Source organism: Pimephales promelas, chromosome 11 (assembly GCF_988280905.1).
Source record: "Pimephales promelas chromosome 11, fPimPro1.hap1.1, whole genome shotgun sequence".
NCBI lineage: Eukaryota > Metazoa > Chordata > Actinopteri > Cypriniformes > Leuciscidae > Pimephales > Pimephales promelas.
This window is the reverse complement of record NC_142779.1, coordinates 19,678,314-19,700,052: the sequence shown is the minus strand read 5'-3', so window position 1 is coordinate 19,700,052 and position 21,739 is coordinate 19,678,314. Positions and strand designations below refer to the sequence as shown.

Below are 21,739 nucleotides of genomic sequence, written 5' to 3'. Positions count from 1 at the left end.
CTGGAGTAATATTGTATTAGGGTATCTGTATTTTTACTTAAGTACTTGATTAATATACTTCGTCCACCACTGGAAACAATACATAGACAAATTCTTAAATGTGTCACATTTTAGTTTTTAAATATGTTTATGTTTTCCTACCCCAGCTTAATATGCAGATACAACTATAAGTCATTCATTCATAGGTTCCTGTCCCTGAAAACGGTACAGCACTTTCAAAGCATTGTCCTGTTTGAGTGGTCTGCATGTTAGTGCCAAAAAAAACACTGAAGCATTTTTTGGAAATGTGTGTATACTGTCATAGACCTTAGTCAATGTAGGCGGAATATTGAATTTTAGGAAGATGGACACAGGACTATGAGGATACACTTACAGTCTTTACAATAGCATGCATTGGATAAAGGCAATAGATCCCAAGTAATTTTTACAATTCACACCTTTAAAACAATTTATTTTATTTTTTTTGTATACTGAAAGCAGTTTGGAAAGAGATTTCTTCAGCTAAACAAGTGGGATTTTTTTAGGATCCCTTTTGGGTCATTGAAATAAAGCAGAAATAAAATATAAAATCTTAAATAAATTAGAAATGCTGGAATGTCAGCTAACTGGAATTCAGACTAAACCTATTAAAACGAAAATAAATTAAAGCTATAAAGAAATATTTTTTTTTTTTAAATGAGTAATAATTACAAAAGCTAAAAGGAAAATGAAAACTGAAATTGTACAAATAAAAGCTAGTTCATAATATATTTTTTTATGATAATAATTTGACTTGCTTGTCATCCCATTAAAAGGGATAGTTCACTTTGAAATAAATTTTTGATACGTTATAGCTTACTTCAAGGGCATCCAAGTGTCTTTGTTTCCAAAATATTCTCAATTTTGATATTTTTAGGTCAAACCGTTCTTGTCTGTCAGTCAAATAATGCAGGTCTATGGTCACCACTTCAAAGAGCATGTACAGAGAAGTCCAAATTAAACATGATTTAATGACTCGTAAATGTAAGTACACATTGATGGCCTAAGACAGGAAACGAGCGGTTTGTGTGAGAAAATGAACAGTGTTTATAATGTTTTTACCTAAGTGATCTGAGGGTGTGGACGCTTTGGTCTGCGCTTTGGTTTTTCGCAACCGCGCAAGATATCACTTCCGCCACTTGCGGAGACCAAAGCGCCCGCAGCCTCAGATCACTTGGACGTGGCTGTGGTTACAAGAGGTAAAAACGATATGAATACTGTTCGTTTTCTCACACAAACCGCTCGTTTCGTGTCTTAGGCCATCAATGTGTACTTACATTTACGAGTCCTTAAATCATGTTTAATTTGGACTTCTCTGTGCATGCTCTTTAAGGAGAACCCCATATACTGGCATTATATGACTGACAGACAAGAACAGTTAAATATCAAAATTGAAAACACTGTGGAAACAAAGACACCTACATCTTGGATGCCCTTGAGGTAAGCTAAAACATTTCAAAAAAAAAAATTTTCAAAGTGAACTATCCCTTTAATATCTGAAATGTTTACTATATTTTTTTTCTATCCATTTTCTTTGTGAGTTGTTGTGATCCACTATCACCTCTAGCTCTATTAGAGCTGCTGTCACTGCCTCCAGTGCCAGTCCTCCAGCTCTGAGCCTGTCCACAGCCTGAAACACATTAAATCACAACTGATGACAGCAACCTCATGTCTGCCAGTGCCTAAAACCAACCCAGTGAGTGTTCTGCTCTACTTCGGGATTCTAGAGCTTTATGCAGAAAAGATCACACTGAAATAATCTAGACAAAACATTAAAAATGTGATAATCCAATACCAAGAGCTTAAAAAGCAAATAAAGCTGCAGTGTTTTCCACTTGACAAGCTTCAAGCACAGAGCGTGGAATGGTATATTAAGCCGGGCAGCAGTTCGCGGGTCGCTGCTGGTGTCATGTTATCAACACATAACTCAAATTCCCTGGCACAGGTGTTTTACTCAAGCCTGATCCCTTCTTTTCATCCTTTACACGGCACTCTGGACTGGGAAAAGCATTGATTTGCAACTTGCCAACCTATGCATTACTGTTACAACATCTATTGCATCTTTCTCTGCTTTCACATTTTTGTCAGCATATCTTAGATTACGTATATTGACAATGTAATAACATTTTGCAAATGCAAGCAAGAAGGAATTCATCTTTGTGTTTAAAATGCCACACAATACGTATCAGAAATCATGCAAACTGAGCTGGGAATGAAAGTTGACTATATCACTGATCTTGTTGACGTGACCTCTGGCAGAGCTATCCAAAGGTTTCAGGGCACAGCAGAAATGCATAAGTACCTCAAGGCATCAAGTTTTGAATAAAGAATCACATGCTACTCACTCTCTGGCAAGCTCTCTTGCACACATGTTTGTATTCCTTGGCTTTGGATTCTGAATGATACCCTGCCCCTGTAGAGATAAAATCATAAAAAATAAGACAGACATTTCTTACAAGTGAGGTTCTTCAGCTGTTAACATTTTCTATATGACATATGAGATATATTTTTTTTAGAAGTCTTGTGGATAAATTAAGTTTCATACATTAAAAAGTCTATATGATTCTAAATATTAAAGGGATAGCTCACCCAAAAATGTTAATTGTGTCATCATTTACTCTCCCTCATGTTGTTCCAACCCTGTATGAGTTTCTGTCTCTGGTATTTTATGGTATTTTAAAGAATGGTGGTAATCAAACAGTTGATGGGCCCTATTGACTTCCATAGTTGGAAAACAAAATACTATGGAAGTCAGTGTCTACTGTCGACTGTATGGTAACCACCATTCTTAAAAATATCTTGTTTTGTGTTCAACAGAAGAAAAAAACTGGTTTGAAACCACATGAAAGTTGAAAGAAACACACTTTTTATTTTTGGGTGAACTATCTCTTTAAAGAAACTAAAAAGATGTAATGTCATTTAGTCACCTTCATACCGATCCAAACTAATTTGTTATTTTGTTTCCATTCTTTCCACACAATTTTCATTGTGACAATCTGACAAGTTGTCGAAAAGACAAAAAAAAGTAGCATACACATAGTGCTTATATTTCAAGTTTTCAGAAGCTATACTAAATAATAACTTCAAATAATAGCCTGTTTTAGCCAGGCTTTTGTATGTCTTGAGAAGTAGTGGAATACAGTCATACACTGTAAAAAATACAATGAGTTAATACAATGAACGAGTTTGATTTAATCATTAGAAACTCAAAAAAATAAGTTGTCTGAACTAAATCAATTATTTAAATTGATTTGACAAAAGACAAAAATGTTGTGATGACAAATCTTGAAAATATTTTTTTATAGTGTAGTGACTTCTTTCATTGTGCTTATACAGTGTTTTTTGGCTCTTTTTGAAGTTTGACAGACTAACCATTATGAAGTGTTATTAAATGGACATTTCTTTAAACATAGGGTGAGAAAATAATGACAATGTAAAAGATTTCAAGGACCTACTCCTTTTAGGGAATCTTCACAAAACTCATTGCACAAGTAACATCTAAATTTGCACAGAAGGATGTTTATGCAGAAATGTCTTGAATCGCAGTCAAAATTCCCAAAGGAACCCAAATTCACCTGCATGCACCAGCACAAAGCCCATAGCTTCATGACGGCAGACGGTGCTGTTCAGTACAGACCCTGAATTGTTTAGTGGAGACACAGTCTCCTTACAATCTGTCGAGTTTTCTAGTTTTTCCATGACCCGTAATTAATAGAGCTTGCATTTTGACTCATCATTCACTCAGAATTCCAATTCAATTCTTCAAGTCCTGAAAGAAAAGAGAATGAGATATCATACCTTCAGAATTCAACGTGCATATTAAGTAATATTGGCTATTACATTATATTCAATTAAGTTAAGTTAGTAATAATGGCATACACATTGACAATTAAAACATTGACAAATTGAGTGCATCCCTTCAAATGTTCTTCATCTGAAGTATATTACTTTAAGTCATTGTCATATAAGAAACATGCCTTGAGGAACACAAACGAAATAACTTCAGTATGCTCACAAATGTATATTACATTCACTCAGCTAAGAATCTTTTTTATATACAGTAACTGTTAAGTTACATCAACTGCTGCCAATTTCAGTCCTACAAAACAGAATGAAAGAATGAAGACTGCAACACTCACTCGCATGAAGACTTCAGGTGCATGAAGGCAAAACAGCGCCACAGGCATACGCATTGTTCAGCGTCTCTGCTGATAACAACATACACAAACCGATTGCACTAAATTATGAGTGTAGTATGTCTGTCTGCTGCATGATTGTGATGTGATGTGATGTGATGGTGAGCGGCGCATGTGCTCTCGTCACACCAAAATACTTCCTGGTTCAGTGACACATGTCATGTGACCGTATGATTACAGCAGCGCCCCCCTGCGGCACAGTCATCGACTGCGTTGCATCAAACTGAAAATGAAACTTTTTTTGAAAATGAAAGTATTTGTTTAACGTAAAGGTTACTTTAATTACTATAAGTATAATAATGTTTAACAAAAATATATAATATAAAATTATATCTCTGCTTGTGGGTTGTGGCCTAACTATAGGGAGTATAGTCGGCCTTGTCTAAAGGAAATGTACTTTAAAGAGAAAATAGTACTGTACATAACTTTTACGAAGCATAGCCTATGTTTTTTTTACAGAGTGTGTTTAATCAGTGAATTATCTCAAACATTTATGTTGCTACTCACAGTATTTTAAGTGTTGTCACTCAAGCCAGAAGCCATTATAGACTTAAAAATGCCTAATCTATTAATGGTAAATATGTCAATAGATCAATATTGTACAAACAAAATAATGGACTTCAAAACTCTGCAACTAAAATTATACCGTATATTAAATCTACACATAAATGTAATAAATCTTATTGTCTGGTTTCAAATCAGAATGCAAAGAAAGATTGATAGAACACAGAACAGATGACGTGTGAGGATTTATGGGCACAGTTTGGTGTTATTTATTCTAAACAGATGCTCTTCCTGACAAGTCAAGTAACCCAGCATTAGCAGTGGAATTGAAAACACTCCTTTTGGGACTATTAGCTTACATTAACGTCATCTGACTGAAGTCAAGTACGGATGACTCCACAGTTTGAAAAACACACTTTTTAAAAAAAAAAAAAACATCACAAAAATGATGCCAGCAAGAAGTTCATTCTTGATTTAATTAAAGTTTATTGTCGTTACTCCTGTTGGTGCTTTGTGGAGAAGGGACAGCAGTCTATGGGGCACAACATCCAAGATTAGGTTTCAATAGGTTTTCACAATTGACATTAAATTGCTGCTAGAAGAGTGTGTCTCAAAATGTGGATTGCAGTACTGTAATCTTATATCTTTAATTGTCTTTAATTGTATATCTTTAATTTTACAATTAGTATCACATCAATACAGTAAGTTGGTTTCTTCTCTGCTAGAGAGAAAGCTGTTTAATTAAATGATTAACTAATATTACTGTATCCACACTTTTTTTGTAGAATTAATTCTGTGATCAAGTTCTATACATCACATATCTTTTTAAGCTAAACCACTGGCCTGTCAGAGCTAAAGCAAATGTATTCTGTTGTTATTATCTGTAGTGTATTGTGATGGATTTCACTCTTGCTGTTTCTTTGTTTAGTGATATGGCATTTATTGGTGCTGAAATAATTGTCTTTGCTCGGATGATTGTTCTTAATATATCAGCACTATAGACTTGTTTTTCATTAAGCTTCTTTTACAAGGCTGTCAGGAACAATTGTCTAAAATGCTAATTTTACAGACTTAATGAATGACGGTGCTTTACAAGTGATGAAAAAAAAACAAGACTTAATAAATGTGTAACCCTGACAATAATAACATCTAAAATGGTACAAATTAGTTTAAAAGAGCTGTAGGAAATGTATTTCAAATAATCAGAAAATGGCCCTGATATGTTACTACATTAAGAAATCATGTTAATTTCAAATATCACTGACAACAGCCAAGATATTGTCATTTAAAAAAGTGAAGTTGCAGCCCTCAACTGATGTTGGTGTTGTCATGATGGGTTTTGGTCTGATACTCCACCCTCCACCGATCGACCAATCATGAAGTCAGTAGTGTTGCAGCATTCGGGTTGCCAGCTCTGCTAGTTAGTTTGTAGCTGTAGCTGCAGCTAAACCACTCTACAGTAATTTGAAAGTGATTGCAGTACCAGTTTTGGCCACAATCTTACATACGGCTCCTTTAAAATCAACATATTCTTAAGGTAATTCACAACTATTTTACGTTTTTTTGTGTGAATTTGTATCTCATTTGTTTTGTACGATCTGCTTACGCCCCACTGACGGTTAGGTTTAGGGGTTTTAGGGGTTAGGGACTTTATGTTTCACGAGTTCCTTTGCCCGTTTAAGCTATCTTTAAGCTATCGGTAATAAGCTTAAGCGTATTTGGGTTGCTGTCTGCAATGAAAGGGCTCGAGGAAGCAGCTTCAACTCGGGCTTAGATATAGACCATTTAACAAGATGTAAACAACACTGGTCCAGAAGCACTTCCTGTTTCAGTTTTTTAACACTACATAAAAGCTGGGATAAAACACAACCAACAGAAAATTTAAAACTGAATCAAAAAGTTAAACAAACATCTTTAAGATGTTTTCTTTACATGTGAAATAAAGAAAACAGTTACAAACTGAAACAGGAAGTGCTTCTGGACCAGTGTTGTTTACATCTTGTGAAATGGTCTATACCCCCAGTGGACTAATGCTTGGATGATGAGTATGGTAGAAAGGGCTTTATGCACAGCTGCACTACTTCCTGAACTTCAGCCAGCTCCTTGTTTCCTGTCAGCCATTATTGGGCAAAATTGATTAATTGAGGTGTGTCTGATTATTGTTGCCGTGACTACTGAGGTCAAGCACACCTGAATTAATCAATGAGTCCAATAATGGCAGACAGGAAACAAGGAGCAGGCTGAAATTCAGGAAGTAGTGAAGCTGTGCATAAAGCCAATTATGTTGGTGGAGTTGGGGAGGTGGAAGGATGCCAAAACAGCTGATGCCGGAGCAAGGCTTAAATCAGTAGCACCTCATTGCAGTACATGAGATCCAGGGGGCGGAGTTGGACCAACATTGAAAGATTAGATCATCTAGATCTAAAGATTAGATCAGATGGGTTCATTGAAAGATTAGATGGGTTTTCTCCTCCCAAAATTAGGTTGTGAATTTAAAATAATCGCGTTACCATACAAATTTCATACGAAATTGCACCAATTTCACGTTTTCTCATGAGATTGAGTCTCTCTTGTTTCATACAAATGGGTAATATAGGATAATAATTATAAAATAATTTCAACCAAAATCAATATTTCATGTCCATGTATTTATTTCATGAAAGCTGTGCTAACATTTCTAATCAAACATTTTTTAAATGGGTTGAGGTTGACCTTTACATCTGGAAACAATTGAAGAAATAGCACTTAATTTCACCACTCTCTGATGTTCAGTAGACTTTCTGCAAACGTATCAGAACTGTTTGTTTTTTTAAAATAAAAATAATATTTAGAAACACGCATATTAACATACTCTCAATGCTTATAAAGGGAAGGGTTTCTACATTTTCCTACATGTTGCATCCAGATGGTTATACATTTGCCAGCTAACAAGTACTTTCTTTTAATCATCTGTTCTCTAAATGATATTTGAGTTGGCTAACACCATAGTTCAATTAGTGCAGTAGTGTATATAAGGCTGGAGACTTAAACATTATGTTCAACTTATGAAAGAGAGAGAGAAGAAAAAATACACTGCTTAAGTTGCTTGGAGTAAGTGAGTTGATGGTACAAAGCTTGTTTGTTCTGGCAGCACTTGATACAGTAAAAAAAGGAATAGCTGAATGCTTTTTTTTGCCAACCTAATTTACCATGATTAAGTTTAAGATATTTTTATTGTTTTCTTTGTTTGCGTTTTTGGCTTTCATCAGAAAATCCAAGGCACAGTGTCTTCTTAGATTTAATAGATTCAAGTTTTTAACGCTCAAAATGAAAACAAAACCGTTTACAGTTCAGTTCAGATGGAAGTCTTTTGCTTCCAACTTTAGATGAATGAAAAAGAACATAGGTTGCATTTTCAGTTGAGACAATTAACAGACTGGCAATATTGTCTTTCTCGCTAGCTGGGATCTTGTGTGGAAATCTTTCTTTGACATCAGACATTGGTGTCTCAAGTCATCTGTGTCACTACTTGGCTCAAGTCTCCAGTTATTAACTCTACAGACTACTGAATTAGTCCAGACTTTATGTCAATCTCCAATCTCTCATCCAGCTTGAAGTGTTCTAACATTCCAATAATCAGAACAGATATCTGTGTGACTATTCTCAGGCCCCTGGGACCGTCAGGGGAGGACAATCAGGAATGTGTTTTGGGAATTGTGATGAAAGAGGCTTGCAAAACACTTTTTTCCCACAAATGTTTGGGATGGGACCATCCATAAATCAATCGGGCCACATAAATTCAATTGGTGGACTTGTCTCTTGATGTTTTTGTACAAAATCTTTTGGCAATAACACCTTTCAAAAATGAAACCATGCCTATAAAGCAGCAGATACTTCATGGTCTGGAGCTTCTCTGTGGACCTCTTTCCGCTGCGATCTGATGTGGTGGGAAAAGCAGAGGAAATGCTTCATCTGACACTAGGAAGAAGAAGAGTCTGTGCACCATGTGATCAGTGACTGACAACTTCCTTCCCTTTTATTCTTCTGTGACGATTGGAGAAGAAAGAACACAATTATCGCTCAAAGAAAGATCTAAGGATAAACAAAGCATCCCCAACATGGCCTTGCTGCTTATGACTATGACTAGCTCCTCAACATCACTCTTGTTGACAGATTAAAAATTATAAAGAAATTTTGATTGAATTCACCCATCAAAAATACATTTATTAATTAAAATTAATATCTATGTAATAAGAAATGGTTAGCAGCAGTGTGTGACAGTGAAACAGATAGGCCTGTGTGTATATCTCTCATGTGTCAAGCAATCCAAGTAGTTGGTACAGAGGATATTGCAGTTGTCATATGTTGTCTTTTATTATGATTTGTGTGTGTGACTGTGTGTGTGCCTAATAGAAAGTAAGTTCAACTATAGGGCCAGTTCGTTTAGATGTAGCAATTAGCGTTTTTACAGTGCTGTAGTAGATAATATGTTAATGAATATAATAAACAGAAACAGTAAAGAAAATATGACCTAGTGTATAATTAGACCGCAGGTTTCGCTGGTGTGTGTGCAAGTATGTGTCTTCCTCTTATAACTGGAGAAATACTGCCATCTACAGGACATGAACTTCACCTGAAACCACCGAAACTAAAGAGGTAATAATATCGAAGTGTCATTCAATAATAAAAGCTAACAAACTTCACAATAATATATTAACTTAACATCCAACTGTTACCCTAATAAACACAAACTTAACATACAACCGTAACCCTAAAACTGATACACTGAGTACATAGAAGTGAACTGGTGAATGATGGGCCCAGTCCAATTTATTTACTAAATTGTACCTGGAAATGCTGTAGTCATCTGTTATCTCCAGGGCTCAGGTACAGCAGATAAACAGGTATTAATTCACATTGTAGTGGTTCTACAGTGATTATAAATTATGGCATTTGGGGGGGATTCTCTTTTTTGTCCCCAACACACACAGATGTAAAATAGGGATTGAAGCGCTTAATATTCATGAGTTTTCAAAAGTACGTGTCAGAATTCATCCGCCAATCGTTGGACCTTTAGCGCCATAACACAATTCATATTCATTAAGAAAGTTTTGCCACCTAACAATGTTAATATTTGTCAATATATTAATATTCATGAGATAAACTCTCACTGAATTTGTTAGTTTGCCAGCAACAGACCTATTTTGCTCAGAGTTTATTTTCTTATCTCTGGTATATTATTCTACGTTAACGTTACCTTTTGAAGTGGAGATAAATTAGTAGGGGAGAGTGGGGTAAAGTGAGACATTTTTTACATTTGCTCTCCTCTAAGTGAGCTAAAATGATATATTAGTAAGATTTATACATTTCCCATTAATTCAGGATGTTTTCTACCAATGGAAATTATCTGAATGTATTCAGGACGAAGGGCAGTGAAAATATGATTGTTTTTAAAAAAGTGGTCTTGTGTCTCACTTTACCCCAGCCCAGGGGTAAACTGAAACAGACCAGAGAAATCAAGGGGGTAAAGTGAACCAGCTGGGGGTAAACTGATCCACTTACTTTTTATCAGAGCCCTAGCTCCCTGGAAAGTGGACGACTGGTATCAGTCAGGAGTGAGTATGGGTGTGTTTAAAAGGAGAAAAGTGATCTTGACAAATACATCCAGCCTAGGTTGGAGGGCCCTTTACGAGGGCAGGCTCGTCTCATAGTAAAGCCTGGAGAAACGGCTACATATAAACTGTCTAGAGATGAGATCAGTCGCTCTATCGCTGAAAGCCTTTCTCTCGGACTTGAAAGGCCACCATGTCCTGGTCCGGACAGACAGCATGGCAGTGGTGTCCTATATAAATCACCAGGGCATTCTCAGGTCAAGCAACCTGCACGCCATGGCCAAAAAACGAATTTTATGGGCTCAGCACAACCTGTGCTCCCTAAGGGCGGAGCATGTGCCATGCATCCTGAACCAGGGTGCGGATATGTTATCTAGAGACAATGTTCCCCCAGGAGAATGGTCTCTTCACCCAACAGACGGTTCAGCTAATATAGAGCATCTTCGGCGAGGAAGAGGTAGACCTCTTCGCCTCAGAAGAGCAGAGGTGTGCTTGCCCATGATTGGCCGAGCCGCCCGCTGAATGCATTCCTTCCAGTCACGATGTTACCACAGGTCATCGAATGGATCAGGGAGAGCAAGTGTGTAGTGCTACTAATAACCCCTCTCTAGAAGACCCAGTTATGGTTCTCCATGCTGGTACAGCTGCGGTGGTGCTGAGGAGAAACCTCCTCATGCAGGCAAACCGATTAATTTGCCATCCCCATGAGGCAAGAGCGCTGTCAACTAGATGCCTCTACGTTCAGAAATGGGTGGTAATTTCTGGCTGGTGCGCTGCACGGAGCCTGGACCCCTATTTGTGCGAAGTATCGAGTATACTCGCCTTCTTACAAGGGAGTATGGACGTGGGTCGTACCCCCTCCACATTCAAAATGTATGTGGCTTTGATCAGGGGATCGCTTCAGTCGACTTAACCTGACTACCTTTGGCTGAACTGGCCAATAAAAAGGCTTAGGCCACACCCATTCTGGATGGCTCTGATATGCCAAGGCACGAAGCAGCCTGATTGGTTCTTTCGTCTGAGCCGCCTCTCCACAGGTTCATGCAAGTTGCCACAGCACATCCAATGTCCGCACTAGCCGTTCATCTGTGTCTGCTACAGCTGCTCAGCGTTTGAAAGATTTTGGCTTCAATACTCCACATTTTTAAAACAGACCTCCTCTTCTCAATATCTTGTCAGGCTTGTCAATAATTCTGTCCCTTGCAGCTGCTCTTATAGACATATTTCCTTCCTTGACCTCAGCGGCTGCACTCTCCATCTCCTCAAGGGGTGTTTTGCCCCAGGTTGTCTTCCTGGTGTATTATCTTGGCATGATGGCTTTTCTACAATGTCAATGACATTAAAAAATAAAACATATGTAATGTAATATTACATTAAAATATTTTTAAGACTAAACTTAACTTGTGCCTCATGTCTCACTTTACCCCATAGTATTTGTCTCACTTTACCCCACTGCCACATTTTAGCAAAAAACGATCTCTCTTAGTAATTCAGGATACTCTTCAGCTATCATCATCACATGGATTCATATGTTAATAGTTCATCAACATGTATGATATACATTTTTCTACCTGAATCAATTTGCTTTACCACAACAGTTGATTAAGTTGACAGCAAGAAAATTTACTTTTACATGCAAAAAACATATTTTTGTGAAAAAAACATGTTTATAACAGCACCATGAGCTCCTCTCCTTTATGGCCAAGGGGAAATGGAATGGGCTTAAAAACATAATGGTCACACAACCACATGTGTTTGGTTGACTAGATACAGGGGGTGTCTCACATTACCCGATGTCTCACATTGCCCCGCTCTCCCCTACAGTCAAACTCTAGCCTGCGCTACTACCTTATGGTGTCTATGGAAGAGCATGCAATTACTCGTGGTGAAGCAGGTGAAGTCAAGTGTCCTTTCACCGATGACCCATGGCGTCATAACATAAGCTAGTACACATAACGTTACTGTAACAATAAACGTTGGGCAACTGGCAAATATTCATTATCAGTATTATTATACAGTATTATTATACAAAACCGTAGTATTTCCGTGTCTATTTAATAAATCTCTCTCACTAACTGTTTTCCATAAGATAGCATGTCTCACTTTATCATTATTTGATATTATAGAAGTCCGTGGCAGTTTATCACCAACGCATTCATGTTTTGACGAAACTGTTTTCATATTTGTCTCTGTCTGTTTATCTTCCTCTCTCAGGGAGAAGGACCTTTCAGCCAAAGTTATTATACAAGTGAATGGATATAAAACCTCTGTCCTAACACAAAGCTATCTCATTCGGTTGATATTTAATACGTTTGTTAATGTGCATTGGTTACAAAATTGACCATTGTCAAAATCAATCATGACTTTTTATACCTGTTTAAAATGTATAATATTTTTAAAAAATCTCCCACTCTAGGCCTATAATTATGGTTTAGCTATTGTATTGATTATTAGTAATTTAAACTATTTGGCATAATTGAACAACACAATCTTAGAAATGCCGTAATAGGGTCAAATGCATTATGTCCAAATATCACATTTTATTGACACTAGTTGCAGCAGGTCAGCAAGTGTTTTATGCTTTGTAGGAGGCTGGAGAACCGTTTGGAGAGAGAGAAAAGTCTTTCTCATATGATTTCTCTTATGATTCAATGAACAGCACAAGTCCAAACTTTGTGACCCAGGAAAAGGTACAAACTCCACTGCAATTGTCATGTGACCAGTAGTAATAATGATAGAAGTGTTCCAGTGCCCATAGAACATGCTTCCTGTTCTTACGAGTCTTACTGTAGATGTCAAGGTCTGTTTTTCATTGTCATTAATTTCAAGTGGAAGCATGAACAATATGAATGCCTAACTTTGATAATGTTTTTGATAATATCTGATCTGCCATTGTCCATATACTAGGTGAGCTGTAACCATGGGTGAAACCAGTAAGATCTCGTCAGTGAAATCCAACATTATGATTATTATAATATTTTTTTTTACAGCAGATAGAGATTCCATCCAAGAATACGTGCAAAAAATAGCAACTCTAGCTCATTTGTCATTTCAGATATTCAAAGATCTTGGTACCGATGTCCTGCAAGCTGCTTTTGAGGGCTACAATGCGTTTTTGCTTACGGCCAGACAGGCTCAGGAAAGTCCTACACCATGATGGGCAACGCTGTAAGCTTCACATCTCATCACTGTCTCCCTCTCAAGTGTAATTTCAAAGCCTACAAATCACAGCTAATAACACACTCTCACTCTTCAGAAGATGGCAGATGCACACACTACTCCAGTGACTGCAGCAGAGCCTCTATTTCACGGCATGCTTTTCATGAGTAATCCGAAAATGTGAAAAGGGCAGCATATGAAGAACACATAATAATAACGGGTATCGTTCTGTCATTCGAGAGGCTCATTCAGATTTGTACTGACGATAATTATTTTATTCTGTCTCATATACCCTCTTTGTCGTGGGTAGTAATTAAAAGCCGGCTTTGCAGATCAGAGGGGAAAATAGTGTGGAGACTTTGTGGAGTTCTTATTTATTCAGAGTGCTAGTGAAAAGTGCAGATATAGAAATAGCCGAGAAAGAGAGCTGAAATCAAAATGTCTCAAGTGTGTGGACGTCTGAAGGGCAAAAGCATCAATTCTTTGTCTTAAAATTTGTGTTATGCTATAATTTTAGATTTTCTTTTTTATCTTTTAAAGATGATGACGTGGGAATTATTTCACCTATTCTAGCTTAATGTACAAAATTGTAGATAATAAGTACATTAATGCCACATAAATCACATGCTTCACTTTCACATAATGCTTTTTACTCTTTTTTATGCTTTTTTTAAAATTTTTACTACAGTATTTTATTGCACAATGTCACGTCATTGCTTGTCCTTCTTAAATTGTACTAAATGTCTAATGTACGTTCTAACAATACTTCTGCACTTGGTCAAGCTTAGCACTGTGTTTGCAGCTTATTTGGTTTATTGACATTTTAATGACCTTTGTATATGTCTCATGCTGTATGTAATGGACAAAAGCTGTTGAAACATTCTTCAAAATATGTTTTAGTTCCTCAGCCACCTGACTACATTTAACAGCTTCTTCCTTCTTTCAGGGTGATTATGGACTGATTCCACGGATCTGTGAGGGGCTGTTCCACCACATCAGTGGAGTGTTGCAAAGAGATAAGGCATCGTTTCACATGGAGGTCAGGTATTAGCGCAATATTTCTTGGTAATGGCATAACCATTGCTGCTGGAAAAGTTCCAAATAAGTGAGTAACATAAGTAATTGCGACGTGTCGAGAGCTACATCCATGACCACAATTGTCCACGCCCATCATTTGCTCCATGGTGGTTTATTGTAGGATAATGAACCCATCTAAATCCCATGGAGAAGGACAGACATATTACAACGTGTCCATTCTGGCAGCTTGTCCTTTCTTATGGGCATTGTAAGATAGCAGGAGTCTAATTACGAGCAGATGATCAGGAAGGTCAGTGTTCAGCTTTCGTCTGCTTCCGCCTCAAGCAGTTATCATAGTGGCTTCTTGATAACAGCCCATGTGGTAGATTAGATGAGAGAGACAGAAAGTGAGACCTGGGGCCTCATGTATAAACGTTGCGTACGCACAAAATGGGCATAGAAATATGCGTACGCATTTTTCCACGTGCACATCGGGATTTATAAAAAATAAACTTGGCGTAAATAAGTGCGCACCGTAAGGATGCTCTTGACCGTGCGTACGCACTCTTTTAGAAGATTATGGGTTTTGGCGACACCGATGGTGAGCTGGAGTCAAATGTCTTTTTGCTTACTATTAGACAGAGAATCTAAAGAAAATTATACATCTACAGAAAGATAATACAAATATAATTTCACAAACCTATCATCACTTGAAGCAAACATCCATCCCTTCTTAAATGACCGCGCCAGCACGCGCGTTGGGCCGTTTGGTGAAACTGACGCACATATAGCCTATAATCTAACGGCAGATGGAGTAAAACCGTAAATCTTCATTATGAGTCCAAATCATAAATACAGTCCATATTCACAATAATAGTTTAAATAAATAAAAGAATGGTACTATGTTTTACTTCTGATATAAACATTTAGATTAAATATGCCATTCTCATTAAGTTAAACTCTTAAACTACATGAAATCATTACTGAGAAGTTACAATATATATATATATATATATATATATATATATATATATATATTCAATAAATAGAAATAGACCTATTTGTTGTGGATACATTGCTTTTGAACACTTTTCTTCTGGCATGCTGTGTTTTAATGTTTTAACTAGAGATTGTCTGAGAAAACTGTTTCGTGCAAATAATGCACAACCATGTCTATCTCTTCCATTAAAATCTCTTCCATTATCCATTAAAATATAAATCAATTAAAAATACTATTTGGCCAGTGGAAAAGATTGAGAAAAACTTTCTCTGAAATTTATTTAACACTATTTGATTTATTCATTCAAAAACAAGGCAAGGATATAGGCTACAAAAAAAAAAAAATGTTTGTAATAATGTGACGGCACATCCGCATTTCATATTTTCCTAACGTCTTGTACCGTTAAACTTGGTATCACGTGGATGAATAATCATATGCAAATGATATGCAGATGAGGATATGCATAGTAAAACTAGGCGTTGTAATCTCCATATATGGTTATTTCGGGGAGGAGACGCACGTGCGCATAATCTCCCGCTGACTGGGATTTATAAAGTGAATTCTGCGCAGGTTCTGGCGTACGAACGGTTTTATAAATCTGAAAACTTTTGTGCGTACGCAAATTCTGCCTTATGTGCGTACGCACACTTTAAGGATGAAATCTACGCAAAGTTTTATGCATGAGGCCCCAGGGGCCTCATGTATAAACGTTGCGTACGCACAAAATGGGCATAGAAATATGCATACGCATTTTTCCATGCGCACATCGGGATTTATAAAAAATAAACTTGGCGTAAATAAGTGCGCACCGTAAGGATGCTCTTGACCGTGCGTACGCACTCTTTTAAAAGAGTATGGGTTTTGGCGACACCGATGGTGAGCTGAAGTCAAATGTCTTTTTGCTTACTATTAGACAGAGAATCTAAAGAAAACTATACATCTACAGAAAGATAATACAAATATAATTTCACAAACCTATCATCACTTGAAGCAAACATCCATCCCTTCTTAAATGACCGCGCCTGCACGCGCGTTGGGCCGTTTGGTGAAACTGACGCATATAGCCTATAATCTAACGGCAGATGGAGTAAAACCATAAATCTTCATTATGAGTCCAAATCATAAATACAGTCCATATTCACAATAACAGTTTAAATAAATAAGAGAATGGTTTAAACTATGTTTTACTTTTGATATAAACATTTAGATTAAATATGCCATTCTCATTAATGGAGTTAAACTCTTAAACTACATGAAATCATGACTGAGAAGTTACAATATATATATATATATATATATATATATTCAATAAATAGAAATAGACCTATTTGTTGTGGATACATTGCTTTTGAACACTTTTCTTCTGGCATGCTGTGTTTTAATGTTTTAACTAGAGATTGTCTGAGAAAACTGTTTCGTGCAAATAATGCACAACCATGTCTATCTCTTCCATTAAAATCTCTTCCATTATCCATTAAAATATAAATCAATTAAAAATACTATTTGGCCAGTGGAAAAGATTGAGAAAAACTTTCTCTGAAATGTATTTAACACTATTTGATTTATTCATTCAAAAACAAGGCAAGGATATAGGCTACAAAAAAAAAAAATGTTTGTAATAATGTGACGGCACATCCGCATTTCATATTTTCCTAACGTCTTGTACCGTTAAACTTGGTATCACGTGGATGAATAATCATATGCAAATGATATGCAGATGAGGATATGCATAGTAAAACTAGGCGTTGTAATCTCCATATATGGTTATTTCGGGGAGGAGACGCACGTGCGCATAATCTCCCGCTGACTGGGATTTATAAAGTGAATTCTGCGCAGGTTCTGGTGTACGAACGGTTTTATAAATCTGAAAACTTTTGTGCGTACGCAAATTCTGCCTTATGTGCGTACGCACACTTTAAGGATGAAATCTACGCAAAGTTTTATGCATGAGGCCCCAGGGGCCTCATGTATAAACGTTGCGTACGCACAAAATGGGCATAGAAATATGCATACGCATTTTTCCATGCGCACATCGGGATTTATAAAAAATAAACTTGGCGTAAATAAGTGCGCACCGTAAGGATGCTCTTGACCGTGCGTACGCACTCTTTTAGAAGATTATGGGTTTTGGCGACACCGATGGTGAGCTGAAGTCAAATGTCTTTTTGCTTACTATTAGACAGAGAATCTAAAGAAAACTATACATCTACAGAAAGATAATACAAATATAATTTCACAAACCTATCATCACTTGAAGCAAACATCCATCCCTTCTTAAATGACCGCGCCTGCACGCGCGTTGGGCCGTTTGGTGAAACTGACGCATATAGCCTATAATCTAACGGCAGATGGAGTAAAACCATAAATCTTCATTATGAGTCCAAATCATAAATACAGTCCATATTCACAATAACAGTTTAAATAAATAAGAGAATGGTTTAAACTATGTTTTACTTTTGATATAAACATTTAGATTAAATATGCCATTCTCATTAATGGAGTTAAACTCTTAAACTACATGAAATCATGACTGAGAAGTTACAATATATATATATATATATATATTCAATAAATAGAAATAGACCTATTTGTTGTGGATACATTGCTTTTGAACACTTTTCTTCTGGCATGCTGTGTTTTAATGTTTTAACTAGAGATTGTCTGAGAAAACTGTTTCGTGCAAATAATGCACAACCATGTCTATCTCTTCCATTAAAATCTCTTCCATTATCCATTAAAATATAAATCAATTAAAAATACTATTTGGCCAGTGGAAAAGATTGAGAAAAACTTTCTCTGAAATGTATTTAACACTATTTGATTTATTCATTCAAAAACAAGGCAAGGATATAGGCTACAAAAAAAAAAAAATGTTTGTAATAATGTGACGGCACATCCGCATTTCATATTTTCCTAACGTCTTGTACCGTTAAACTTGGTATCACGTGGATGAATAATCATATGCAAATGATATGCAGATGAGGATATGCATAGTAAAACTAGGCGTTGTAATCTCCATATATGGTTATTTCGGGGAGGAGACGCACGTGCGCATAATCTCCCGCTGACTGGGATTTATAAAGTGAATTCTGCGCAGGTTCTGGTGTACGAACGGTTTTATAAATCTGAAAACTTTTGTGCGTACGCAAATTCTGCCTTATGTGCGTACGCACACTTTAAGGATGAAATCTACGCAAAGTTTTATGCATGAGGCCCCAGGGGCCTCATGTATAAACGTTGCGTACGCACAAAATGGGCATAGAAATATGCATACGCATTTTTCCATGCGCACATCGGGATTTATAAAAAATAAACTTGGCGTAAATAAGTGCGCACCGTAAGGATGCTCTTGACCGTGCGTACGCACTCTTTTAGAAGATTATGGGTTTTGGCGACACCGATGGTGAGCTGAAGTCAAATGTCTTTTTGCTTACTATTAGACAGAGAATCTAAAGAAAACTATACATCTACAGAAAGATAATACAAATATAATTTCACAAACCTATCATCACTTGAAGCAAACATCCATCCCTTCTTAAATGACCGCGCCTGCACGCGCGTTGGGCCGTTTGGTGAAACTGACGCATATAGCCTATAATCTAACGGCAGATGGAGTAAAACCATAAATCTTCATTATGAGTCCAAATCATAAATACAGTCCATATTCACAATAACAGTTTAAATAAATAAGAGAATGGTTTAAACTATGTTTTACTTTTGATATAAACATTTAGATTAAATATGCCATTCTCATTAATGGAGTTAAACTCTTAAACTACATGAAATCATGACTGAGAAGTTACAATATATATATATATATATATATATATATATTCAATAAATAGAAATAGACCTATTTGTTGTGGATACATTGCTTTTGAACACTTTTCTTCTGGCATGCTGTGTTTTAATGTTTTAACTAGAGATTGTCTGAGAAAACTGTTTCGTGCAAATAATGCACAACCATGTCTATCTCTTCCATTAAAATCTCTTCCATTATCCATTAAAATATAAATCAATTAAAAATACTATTTGGCCAGTGGAAAAGATTGAGAAAAACTTTCTCTGAAATGTATTTAACACTATTTGATTTATTCATTCAAAAACATGGCAAGGATATAGGCTAGCTACTAAAAAAATGTTTGTAATAATGTGACGGCACATCCGCATTTCATATTTTCCTAACGTCTTGTACCGTTAAACTTGGTATCAAGTGGATGAATAATCATATGCAAATGATATGCAGATGAGGATATGCATAGTAAAACTAGGCGTTGTAATCTCCATATATGGTTATTTCGGGGAGGAGACGCACGTGCGCATAATCTCCCGCTGACTGGGATTTATGAAGTGAATTCTGCGCAGGTTCTGGCGTACGAACGGTTTTATAAATCTGAAAACTTTTGTGCGTACGCAAATTCTGCCTTATGTGCGTACGCACACTTTAAGGATGAAATCTACGCAAAGTTTTATACATGAGGCCCCAGGTGTGTGACTAGACTAGGTTTGCTGTGGGCAAGTGATGTAACCGATGTTGCATCACCTTGTTGTCACACGTCGATTAACTGGTGGTAAAATTTCCTCAAAGTCACTAGACCTATTACATTTTATTTTAAACGGCATAGATATACCGGCTATTTCAGCTCAATTACACCCTGAACATGTTTATTAACTACTGTTAAAAAATTCAGGGTCGGTAAGGTTAATTTAAATGTACAAACAGTAAAAACAGTAATATTGTGAAATATTATAGTACAATATTGGTAACACATTAGTTTAGTGTCCAATTGTCACTATTAACTAGTTTCTCATTAGCATGCATATAACTAGAATATTGGCTGTTTAATAAAAATTATACTTATATAAACATTTATTAAACTTATTAAGCATATTAATGCCTTATTCTGCATGACAATATTCTACACCCTTAATCTATACCCAAAACCTAAACAAATGCCTTACTAAACATTAATAATCAGTAATTAGAAGTTTATTGAGGCAAAGTTGTTGTTAATAGTTTATTAATAGTGAGAATTGGACCCCAATCTAAAATTATATATATATATATATTATATCAAAACCACTTTTCTATTTTAATTCTATTTTAAAATGAAATTTTCAGCAGCCATTACTCCAGTCTTCAGTGTCACATGGTCCATCAGCATAATGATATGCTGATTTGGTGCTCGAGGAATATTTCTTATTATCAATGTTGATTACTTGGTATTTTTGATGAAAACGTGATACTTCTTTTCAGGACTTTTTGGTGAATAAGAAGTTCAAAAGGACAGCATTTATTTGAAAAAGAAATTTCCTTGATGGATAAAAGTGTTGTATTGTAAAATTGTATTGTTTGTGTTGTATTGCGTGTTGTAAAAAATGTATTTTTAAAAAGACAAAATGTACAGACCCCAAACTATTAAACAGCAGTGGTCTGTTAAATTGGCTGTAGGTTAGTATGTTTGACAAAAGAGCTAAGAAAGTCCACAATGAAATGTATTCAGCTATGTAGCATCCCAGAGGCCTTGATTAACAACAATATTGACAAGAAACAATATTGTTCAAAAAATATATAATTTACTGTAAAATATATTTTCTGTTGCATTTTGCAAAATATTGACTGTTTGCATGAACTCTGAACTCTTTGCTCGTGCAGACTTCAATCTGGATGTGTAATAAAGAAAGCTACCGAGTCATGTCTTTTATAAATGAGGTCTTAAATTATAGTTAAATCGATTGTCATTGCATTTAGGATTGCTGCAGTAGAAAAAAAACAAAGACAAACATATTAATGACTGAAACCCAATAGCCCAGTCACACCCCTAAGTGAGACCTGTCTTTATAAATTGAAAAAAAAAAAAAAAAAAAAAACTGGTTTATACTATACCATTGGCTTCTCTTGCATGTGACTGTAGTGTCTAAATGCCTGCAAGTGGTTTTTGTAGTTTAACTACCTGGATTCCATCCTTTAAACAGTGCTCATTCACAGGGGACAGTTCTAGCAGTAGAGGCATTCAAAATGTCTGACTGTCACATTTTAATTAGTTCACTGTTGGTTTGTACTGAGCTCAAACTGATACTGTCTCTCTCTCTCTCTCCCTCTAGCTTCATTAGGAGATGAAGAGGGACCAATCTGTCTTTCATTTCAGGCGCCTGTTTAAACATTCACATTTCTCAGACAGCTCGAAATAGGTTTATCTTGTGGGATTTTATTCCTTTTCTGACTGGCGAGACTTTCTCCTCCTCACCCACAC

General features: G+C 36.2%; 2 protein-coding genes across 4 annotated transcripts in view; one reads left to right on the top strand and one right to left on the bottom strand.

Annotated features, from left to right (window-relative positions):
- Positions 1–4,347, bottom strand: part of tasp1 (taspase, threonine aspartase, 1) — a 35,244-nt gene extending 30,897 nt beyond the window's left edge. The window contains exons 1-4 of one of the 3 annotated variants that reach the window (XM_089117152.1): positions 4,158–4,347; positions 3,594–3,787; positions 2,364–2,431; positions 1,580–1,648 (exon numbers count right to left, since the gene is read on the bottom strand). In XM_089117152.1, the coding sequence (XP_088973278.1) occupies positions 1,580–1,648; positions 2,364–2,431; positions 3,594–3,717 (261 nt within the window). In that variant the 5' untranslated portion in view covers positions 3,718–3,787; positions 4,158–4,347. The remainder of the gene's footprint in view (positions 1–1,579; positions 1,649–2,363; positions 2,432–3,593; positions 3,788–4,157) is intronic. The other 2 variants (XM_039694100.2, XM_089117151.1) reach the window with 2 other exon arrangements.
- Positions 4,348–10,447: 6,100 nt separating this feature from the next.
- Positions 10,448–21,739, top strand: part of kif16bb (kinesin family member 16Bb) — a 48,219-nt gene continuing 36,927 nt past the window's right edge. The window contains 7 exon segments of the mRNA XM_089117409.1: positions 10,448–10,795; positions 12,134–12,213; positions 12,524–12,623; positions 12,901–12,999; positions 13,365–13,413; positions 13,416–13,477; positions 14,415–14,512. Of these exon segments, the coding sequence (XP_088973535.1) occupies positions 10,448–10,795; positions 12,134–12,213; positions 12,524–12,623; positions 12,901–12,999; positions 13,365–13,413; positions 13,416–13,477; positions 14,415–14,512 (836 nt within the window).